This window comes from Asparagus officinalis, chromosome 6 (assembly GCF_001876935.1).
Source record: "Asparagus officinalis chromosome 6, Aspof.V1, whole genome shotgun sequence".
NCBI lineage: Eukaryota > Viridiplantae > Streptophyta > Magnoliopsida > Asparagales > Asparagaceae > Asparagus > Asparagus officinalis.
The window spans coordinates 1,435,030-1,445,105 of NC_033799.1; the positions used below are offsets into that span (position 1 = coordinate 1,435,030).

Genomic DNA, 10,076 nt, shown 5'->3' on the forward strand with positions numbered 1-10,076 from the left:
GTCGCCGCCGCCGCCGTCATCTCCGCCTCCGCCTCCGCCGTTATTGCCGATGTTGACAATGGCGTCGCCGCCGTTATCACCGCCGTCGGGGTTGCGGTTTCCTAATGGAGGAGCGTTTCTACCGCCTAGCACTTGACCGTCATGGCTGTTTTGGGGATGAGAATAAATTCAAGAGCAATAATCAACCCAACGGACAGAACAAAAGCAACACAGTTCGTAATAACTACTCTCATATCCGGGGTTCTTGTCCCCGTCCACGTGCCCATCATAATAGCGGTGGAACAGACGAAAAAGGAGTACAGCGCATTATCCTGAGCGTTTTCAGACTTTCACCCTAAACAAAATGCAACATTATTAGGGATAAAACTAAAATTAAAACGAAAAAAAATTAAAAGAAAAACTTGTTTGTTACCGCCTCTGTTGTTACCGCTGTTATCGCCGTTGTTACCGCCTCTGTCGCCTCTGTCGTCGCCGCCGCCGTCATCTCTGCCTCCGCCTCCGCCGTTATTGCCGATGTTGACAATGGCGTCGCCGCCGTTATCACCGCCGTCGGGGTTGCGGTTTCCTAATGGAGGAGCGTTTCTACTACCTAGCACTTGACCGTCATGGCTGTTTTGGGGATGAGAATAAATTCAAGAGCAATAATCAACCCAACGGACAGAACAAAAGCAACACAGTTCGTAATAACTACTCTCATATCCGGGGTTCTTGTCCCCGTCCACGTGCCCATCATTAGAGTATTTGTAGTTTTTCTCTTTATTTTCTTAAAACCCCGCCCATTTAGTGGCTAAATGAGTTGAGGGAGTTAAGATAGTCATTTGTGTTCTTCTTTTGTTTTTTAAGAGAGCATTTGTAGTTTTTCTCTTTATTTTCTTAAAGAGTATTTTGTTGTATTTTCTTTTTTATTTAGTTGTTGTGCTTTTCTATTAATACAATGCTTTTTAGTTATGCATTAATGTTAGCTCTGATCCTGAGAGAGTGGTTTAAAATCTACACTACTTGTAAAAGAGGACGTGACTTTTGATTGTTTATTCTTCCCCTTTCAAGTTTCATAATTCCTAATTTATAAAAAATAATAAGTCTGCCGCGACTATAATGAACTTAATTGGACCAAAGTATTAAGCTTTCATTATAGTGATTACTACATTAACCTTTGGTTTTAGGTCAGAATTAATGTTGTTTATTGCAGCAGTTGGACTGATGACCCTTCGGCTTAGGAATATCGGCTCAATAATGAGAGTGACGTTTGGGATGCATATATATATATATATCGAAACTGGACGCGGTCCCTTGGGCTGTCTTTTTGTCTATGCGGAGCCCAGAGCCTTAGACTGTCGCTGAGGCACAGAGCAACAGTCTGCGCACGTTCGACAGAGCTGAGCAGGGCAGTCACTGTATCAGGCGCTAGAGACAAACATTTTTTTCATTTCTGTTTTTATTTTCTCTCTTCTTTCGTTTCTGCAAAGAACAGAGGGTGGTCGGTAGAGAGGTCTCTTTTCTTTCGTTTCTGCAGAGGGTGGTTGATACGGAGTTCTCTTTTCTTTCGTTTTTGCAGAGAACAAAGATTTCTTAAACCACCTATAAAATAGCTCCCCTTGTCTCATCTGTCCTTGTCCTCTAGCTCTACCAACCGCCTCTCTCTCCGCCCTCTGTTCTTTGCGAAAGAAAAAGAGACCTCTCCCGCTCGATCAGCTCTGTCCATCGCAGACTGTCGCTCTGCGGTTCTCAGTCAAAGGTTGTGACGAGCCGCGTATTTTGTCCGGTAGGTCATTCTAGTGCTAGCTGCCCAGCTATTATAAAATGGCCACCAAGGTCGCTGTTTACTGTAGCATACATCCCCTAGCCCCTAGAGTTCTCCCCTAATCCAAAGGACAACATGAGCCAACGCCTCTCTGATCTCCGAGCCCAACCTAGGAGCCCTTCAGATCTCCTAGTCCAACCTAGGACCCCCTCAAGTCGACAGAGGCGACAGAGACGGTAACAACGGCGATAACAGCGGTAACAACAGAGGCGGTAACAAACAAGTTTTTCTTTTAATTTTTTTCGTTTTAATTTTAGTTTTTTCCCTAATAATGTTGCATTCTGTTTAGGGTGAAAGTCTGAAAACGCTCAGGATAATGCGCTGTACTCCTTTTTCGTCTGTTCCACCGCTATTATGATGGGCACGTGGACGGGGACAAGAACCCCGGATATGAGAGTAGTTATTACGAACTGTGTTGCTTTTGTTCTGTCCGTTGGGTTGATTATTGCTCTTGAATTTATTCTCATCCCCAAAACAGCCATGACGGTCAAGTGCTAGGTAGTAGAAACGCTCCTCCATTAGGAAACCGCAACCCCGACGGCGGTGATAACGGCGGCGACGCCATTGTCAACATCGGCAATAATGACGGAGGCGGAGGCGGAGATGACGGCGGCGGCGGCGACAGAGGCGACAGAGGCGGTAACAACGGCGGTAACAGCGGCAACAACAGAGGCGGTAACAAACAAGTTATTCTTTTAATTTTTTTTCGTTTTAATTTTAGTTTTTTCCCTAATAATGTTGCATTCTGTTTAGGGTGAAAGTCTGAAAACACTCAGGATAATGCGCTGACTCCTTTTTTCGTCTGTTCCACCGCTATTATGATGAGCACGTGGACAGGGACAAGAACCCCGAATATGAGAGTAGTTATTATGAACTGTGTTGCTTTTGTTCTGTCCGTTGGGTTGATTATTGCTCTTGAATTTATTCTCATCCCCAAAACAGCCATGACGGTCAAGTGTTAGGCGATAGAAACGCTCCTCCATTAGGAAACCGCAACCCCGACGGCGGTGATAACGGCGGCGACGCCATTGTCAACATCGGCAATAATGACGGAGGCGGAGGCGGAGATGACGGCGGCGGCGGCGACAGAGGCGACAGAGGCGGTAACAACGGCGGTAACAGCGGCAACAACAGAGGCGGTAACAAACTGTGTTGCTTTTGTTCTATCCGTTGGGTTGATTATTGCTCTTGAATTGCATTCTGTTTAGGGTGAAAGTCTGAAAACGCTCAGGATAATGCGCTGTACTCCTTTTTCGTCTGTTCCACCGCTATTATGATGGGCACGTGGACGGGGACAAGAACTCCGGATATGAGAATAGTTATTACGAACTGTGTTGCTTTTGTTCTGTCCGTTGGGTTGATTATTGCTCTTGAATTTATTCCCATCCCCAAAACAGCCATGACGGTCAAGTGCTAGGCGGTAGAAACGCTCCTCCATTAGGAAACCGCAACCCCGACGGCGGTGATAACGGCGGCGACGCCATTGTCAACATCGGCAATAACGGCGGAGGCGGAGGCGGAGATGACGGTTTTTCGTCTGTTCCACCGCTATTATGATGGGCACGTGGACGGGGACAAGACCCCCGAATATGAGAGTAGTTATTACGAACTGTGTTGTTTTTGTTCTGTCCGTTAGGTTAATTATTGCTCTTGAATTTATTCCCATCCCCAAGACAGCCGTGACGGTCCTGACCCTGCTCCCGAATGCACACCGCTATTATGATGGGCACGTGGACGGGGACAAGAACCCCGGATATGAGAGTAGTTATTACGAACTGTTTTGCTTTTGTTCTGTCCGTTGGGTTGATTATTGCTCTTAAATTTATTCTCATCCCCAAAACAGCCATGACGGTCAAGTGCTAGGCGGTAGAAACGCTCCTCCATTAGGAAACCGCAACCCCAATGGCGGCGATAACAGCGGCGACGCCATTGTCAACATCGGCAATAACGGCGGAGGCGGAGGCAGAGATGACGGCGGCGGCGACGACAGAGGCGACAGAGGCGGTAACAACGGCGATAACAGCGGTAACAACAGAGGCGGTAACAAACAAGTTTTTCTTTTAATTTTTTTTCGTTTTAATTTTAGTTTTTTCCCTAATAATGTTGCATTTTGTTTAGGGTGAAAGTCTGAAAACGCTCAGGATAATGCGTTGTACTCCTTTTTCGTCTGTTCCACCGCTATTATGATGGGCACGTGGACGGGGACAAGAACCCCGGATATGAGAGTAGTTATTATGAACTGTGTTGCTTTTGTTCTGTCTGTTGGGTTGATTATTGCTCTTGAATTTATTCCCATCCCCAAAACAGCCATGACGATCAAGTGTTAGGCGGTAGAAACGCTCCTCCATTAGGAAACCGCAACCCCGACGGCGGAGATAACGGCGGCGACGCCATTGTCAACATCAGCAATAACAGGCGGAGATGACGGCGGCGGCGGCGATAGAGGCGACAGAGGCGGTAACAACGGTGGTAACAGCGGCAACAACAGAGGCGGTAACAAACAAGTTATTCTTTTAATTTTTTTTCGTTTTAATTTTAGTTTTTTCCCTAATAATGTTGCATTCTGTTTAGGGTGAAAGTCTGAAAACGCTCAGGATAATGCGCTGTACTCCTTTTTCGACTGTTCCACCGCTATTATGATGGGCACGTGGACGGGGACAAGAACCCCGGATATGAGAGTAGTAATTACGAACTGTGTTGCTTTTGTTCTGTTCGTTGGGTTGATTATTGCTCTTGAATTTATTCTCATCCCCAAAACAGCCATGACGGTCAAGTGCTAGGCGGTAGAAACGCTCCTCCATTAGGAAACCCATGAGCCAACGCCTCTCTGATCTCCGAGCCCAACCTAGGAGCCCTTCAGATCTCCTAGTCCAACCTAGGACCCCCTCAAGTCGACAGAGGCGACAGAGACGGTAACAACGGCGATAACAGCGGTAACAACAGAGGCGGTAACAAACAAGTTTTTCTTTTAATTTTTTTCGTTTTAATTTTATTTTTTTCCCTACTAATGTTGCATTTTGTTTAGGGTGAAAGTCTGAAAACGCTCAGGATAATGCGCTGTACTCCTTTTTCGTCTGTTCCACCGCTATTATGATGGGCACGTGGACGGGGACAAGAACCCCGGATATGAGAGTAGTTATTACGAACTGTGTTGCTTTTGTTCTGTCCGTTGGGTTGATTATTGCTCTTGAATTTATTCTCATCCCCAAAACAGCCATGACGGTCAAGTGCTAGGCGGTAGAAACGCTCCTCCATTAGGAAACCGCAACCCCGGCGGCGGCGATAACAGCGGCGACGCCATTGTCAACATCGGCAATAACGGCGGAGGCGGAGGCGGAGATGACGGCGGCGGCGACGACAGAGGCGGTAACAACGGTGGTAACAGCGGCAACAACAGAGACGGTAACAAACAAGTTTTTCTTTTAATTTTTTTTGTTTTAATTTTAGTTTTTTCCCTAATAATGTTGCATTTTGTTTAGGGTGAAAGTCCGAAAACGCTCAGGATAATGCGCTATACTCCTTTTTTCGTCTGTTCCACCGCTATTATGATGGGCACGTGGACGGGGACAAGACCCCCGAATATGAGAGTAGTTATTACGAACTGTGTTGTTTTTGTTCTGTCCGTTAGGTTAATTATTGCTCTTGAATTTATTCCCATCCCCAAGACAGCCGTGACGGTCCTGACCCTGCTCCCGAATGCAGCGATTGTTGATCTCGGCATAATCTTCACCATTGTCGAGGCAAACCTAGCTAAGCATAATGCTACCCCTCCCGCTTCCGCCCCCTCCCACGCTCCTGTTTTCTCACCCCGCCCATTTAGTGACTAAATAAGTTGAGAGAGTTAAGATAGTTATCTGTGTTCTTCTTTTGTTTTTTAAGAGAGTATTTAGTTTTTCTCTTTATTTTCTTAAAACCCCACCTACAAATACTCTCTTAAAAAACAAAAGAAGAACACAAATAACTATCTTAACTCCCTCAACTCATTTAGTCACTAAATGGGCGGGGTGGGAAAACAGGAGCGTGGGAGGGGGCGGAAGCGGGAGGGGTAGCATTATGCTTAGCTAGGTTTGCCTCGACAATGGTGAAGATTATGCCGAGATCAACAATCGCTGCATTCGGGAGCAGGGTCAGGACCGTCACGGCTGTCTTGGGGATGGGAATAAATTCAAGAGCAATAATCAACCTAACGGACAGAACAAAAGCAACACAGTTCGTAATAACTACTCTCATATCCGGGGTTCTTGTCCCCGTCCACGTGCCCATCATAATAGCGGTGGAACAGACGAAAAAAGGAGTATAGCGCATTATCCTGAGCGTTTTCGGACTTTCACCCTAAACAAAATGCAACATTATTAGGGAAAAAACTAAAATTAAAACAAAAAAAATTAAAAGAAAAACTTGTTTGTTACCGCCTCTGTTGTTGCCGCTGTTACTGCCGTTGTTACCGCCTCAGTCGCCGCCGCCGCCGTCATCTCCGCCTCCGCCTCCGCCGTTATTGCCGATGTTGACAATGGCGTCGCCGCCGTTATCACCGCCGTCGGGGTTGCGGTTTCCTAATGGAGGAGCGTTTCTACCGCCTAGCACTTGACCGTCATGGCTGTTTTGGGGATGAGAATAAATTCAAGAGCAATAATCAACCCAACGGACAGAACAAAAGCAACACAGTTCGTAATAACTACTCTCATATCCGGGGTTCTTGTCCCCGTCCACGTGCCCATCATAATAGCGGTGGAACAGACGAAAAAGGAGTACAGCGCATTATCCTGAGCGTTTTCAGACTTTCACCCTAAACAAAATGCAACATTAGTAGGGAAAAAAATAAAATTAAAACGAAAAAAATTAAAAGAAAAACTTGTTTGTTACCGCCTCTGTTGTTGCCGCTGTTACTGCCGTTGTTCAATGCGGCGATAACAGCGGCGACCCATTTCAAACATCGGCAATAACGGCCCGAGGGCGGAGGGCAAGATGACCGGCGGTGGTGGGCGGGCGACGACAGTATGTTCTTTGACATGATGCTATGGGTTAAAACGGCGGATAAACACGCGGTAACAACACGAGCGGTAACCAAAACAAGTTTTTCTCTTACACTTTTTTTCGTTTGTATTTAGTTTTTCTGCGGGGCCCTCGAGAGAAGTGCCCGGGCGGTGGACTCTTGTTGTTTTAGGGTGAAAGTCTGAAAACGCTGCGCAGCGGATAGAGAGTGCGTGGCTACTCCTTTTTGCCGGCGGCTTCCGCGGTCGTTCGCACCGGGCGGCGGGAAGGTGATGAGGCGCGGGGTGGACGGGGACGCGAAAGCCCGGGGGAGTAGATTGAGCAGTGTATACCCGCCGTATGGTACGCGCACGAGCGCGTCGGCTTTGGCGTGGCGGGCCCCGGCTCGCTCGTGCGTGTCTGTGCGGCGGGGTACTGTCGCGGCCTGCCAGGGTTATGGTGGCGCGCACGGGACGCCCAAAACAGCCACTGGAGGAGTCGGAGGAGTGTTGAGGCCGGCGGCGGGGGGCGGCCCCGGGGGCGCCGTCGGAGAAAGGGCGCGTCCGTTGCGAAGTCGCAGCGCACGAGCGCCGCCAGACGCGCCCCGCGCACCCCGTGCGACGCCCGGATCCGCGACGCGAACCGGGCGGGGGGGGGCGACGCCATGTCAGAGACAGTCGGGGGGAGCGAGGATCAACCGATGGAGGCGGAGGGCAGAGCATGTGCGACCGGCGTGGCCGCGGCTCTTAGAGCGGAGAGAGGCGGAGGAGCGGCGTCGCTCGTTGAGAGTCAAGAAAAAAAAATAAAAAATATAGAAAATATATATATAATAAGAAAAAAAAGAGAAGCAAAAAATAAGATGAAAAATGAAAAGAAAAAAGAGAACTAAAAAAAAAAAAACATAAGAAAAAAAAAAAAATAAAAGAAAAAGCGATAAGGGATAAACAGCAGAACACGGTTTTTAGCCGCTCTCCCAAGAATTGCGGAACGCGCGTTGGCTGGGTGGCGTAGACAGCACATGTGGGTCGGGCAACGCAACGCAGCGACGCCGGCTGCTCGGGGTCGGAGAAGATGAGCGGCGCCAAGCTGACGTGGGTGGATCACAAATCGAACTCGAAGGTCGCGGAATCTCCCTGGGTAGAACAAAAACAACGTGATTCCCGCTGTTGCTAATTTTTATTCGTTGATGAGCAGTTAGTCTTTGCTTTCGGGGCTGAGAGGAAGTGGCCGTCGCCGAGTTTTGCCTGTGTGTGGTACGGGCTGGAAGAGGTCAATGGCATATATGTAGCATCATGTGATCAAATGCTGCGGCGGGCTTAGTTACTCTCTTTCTGCGCGTGGTCGGGCATGCTGGCTCAGTATATTGTATGGGGCAACTTTGCGACGGCGAGACACGAGGTAACCAATCTCGAGGATCAGACGTGAGCAAGATAGTTTAGTCAATTCACGCAAAGGTAGGGTGGTTTAGCTCGCCTCGATTCGTTTTCTGTTCGGTAATGTGAGGAGATGTAATGCTCATTCTCGGTATGTGAAATTTGTATTGGCCAGTGCAACACAACTACAAGCGCGATTATGGGATGTTCCGACGGGTCAAATCGTTGCCAATAGCTAAATGGCGAGAGCAGGTCGTGTAGATATAGACAGCGGCGTGCCTCATAACCATCACGGAAAGACGCAAACACCCGCTGGCTTGGCGTGCGCTTGTGCCGCGGATATAAATACTCGCTTAGCCGACGCCTATTGGCCAATGTCGGCGACGTGCAACTGAACGGCGGACGGGACCGGACAATGGAACGGTATTGGCGGAATATGAATAAAACTCCAAGGCCGGCGGCGAGCTGATGGCATTTATTTTGACAGAATTCCCCTTAGGAATATTACAATAATATTAGGAATAACCGAACCCTCGAACGGACAGAGTGTAAGGTATCGAGACACAGCACCCGCGGGTAACGAGAGTATAAAGAAGCCCTGTTGCACCACTCACAACAGTAGGTCAATGAACTGATAGATCAAACACCAAGTTTGTCACTCGTTGAATTCTCTCTCGTTTATATAGTTCAATTTATTTTTTTCACTGCTTAACCAATGTGCAAGTCTATGATTCCATAGTTAAAGAGTGAAATCTGAAAACGTTCCAAGAATAATGACGTAAGATACTCCTTTTATCGTAATCAGCATCGGTTTACACAGGCTGCTTAAATAAATTATGATTGGGCACAGACGATTTAAGAGAACGCCGGGAACAAAGAATACCCCGGACTATGATAGGATATATATCGCAACTGATAGTTGACTTTTAGCCATACATAATCAGTATATAGAAGATGGTAGAAAGAAATTCAGATTGCTAATTCGTAATATTATTGATTTACCCCAAAAATAGCGCAGTAGAAACGTTCAGGAGTCCGCTAGGCTCATATACCAAAAGTAAAGAATCCTACGTATAATACCATGTAGAAGAACCGCTTATATCTCGGAGGGGTATCGTAGGTTAAAATTGTCTACCGAGGCTAGAAAACCCTCGAGGCAGCAAATGATGTGGAAAATAAAAAGTTGCTAATGCAGCGTATAAACAAGCGGCGCGGGCTGAAACCCTCTTGGTCGCCCAACTACCATCGCCGAATTTAGTCGGTGGACACCGCTTCAACGCTACGGCGGGAGAGCGTGATCAAGCGGAGATGACGGTGGCGTGGCGCGCTCAATAGCTAAATAAATCGGTGCAGGGTTCGCGAGAACAGAGGGCATTAACAACGGTGGTAACAGCGGCAAAACAGAAAAAGGACGGTAACAAACAAGTTTCCTTTAATTTTTTTGTTTAATTTTAGTTTTCCCTTCAATAAATGTCTGCATTTTGACCTCATAGGTGATTGATCAAGTCGAAAAAACGCTCAGGACAAGGCGTGCGTAAGCTAGTACTCCTTTTTTCGTAAGTATCCACAACGCCTCGTTCGTATTCGTACTATGCATGGCACGTGGACGGAAGTCGAAAGACCTATCCGAGATAAGAGGATGAGTGTACTCGACGATATCTAGTGTGCGTGCCTTGTGAAATTGTTTCTGTTCTGTGGTGTTCAGTCTAGGTGTCGAGTGATTGCCTCTGAATCTTCATCCATCCCCAAGACCAGCCGTGACAGTCCGACCCTGCTCTCTAACTGCAGCGATTTGTCGATCTCGGCAAAAAATAATCTAATGCACCTACTTGTCGGAGGCAAACCTAGCTAAGCTTAATGCTACCCCTCCCGCTTGCCGCCCCTCACACGCTCCTGTGTGTCCCACGCCCGCCGCCCCGCCACAGCTTATA

The 10,076-nt window shown here is 47.6% G+C and overlaps 2 protein-coding genes across 2 annotated transcripts in view; one reads left to right on the top strand and one right to left on the bottom strand.

Moving 5' to 3' along the window:
• Positions 1 to 2,366, bottom strand: part of LOC109844679 (circumsporozoite protein-like) — a 14,621-nt gene extending 12,255 nt beyond the window's left edge. The window contains exons 1-2 of the mRNA XM_020413795.1: positions 2,329 to 2,366; positions 402 to 609 (exon numbers count right to left, since the gene is read on the bottom strand). Coding sequence (XP_020269384.1) covers positions 402 to 609; positions 2,329 to 2,366 — 246 coding nt within the window. The remainder of the gene's footprint in view (positions 1 to 401; positions 610 to 2,328) is intronic.
• Positions 2,384 to 3,924, top strand: LOC109844681 (trihydrophobin-like). The gene is made up of 6 exons (XM_020413796.1): positions 2,384 to 2,487; positions 2,744 to 2,950; positions 3,199 to 3,336; positions 3,438 to 3,578; positions 3,645 to 3,826; positions 3,920 to 3,924. Exons 1-6 carry the CDS (start codon positions 2,384 to 2,386, stop codon positions 3,922 to 3,924), a joined length of 777 nt encoding a protein of 258 aa, XP_020269385.1.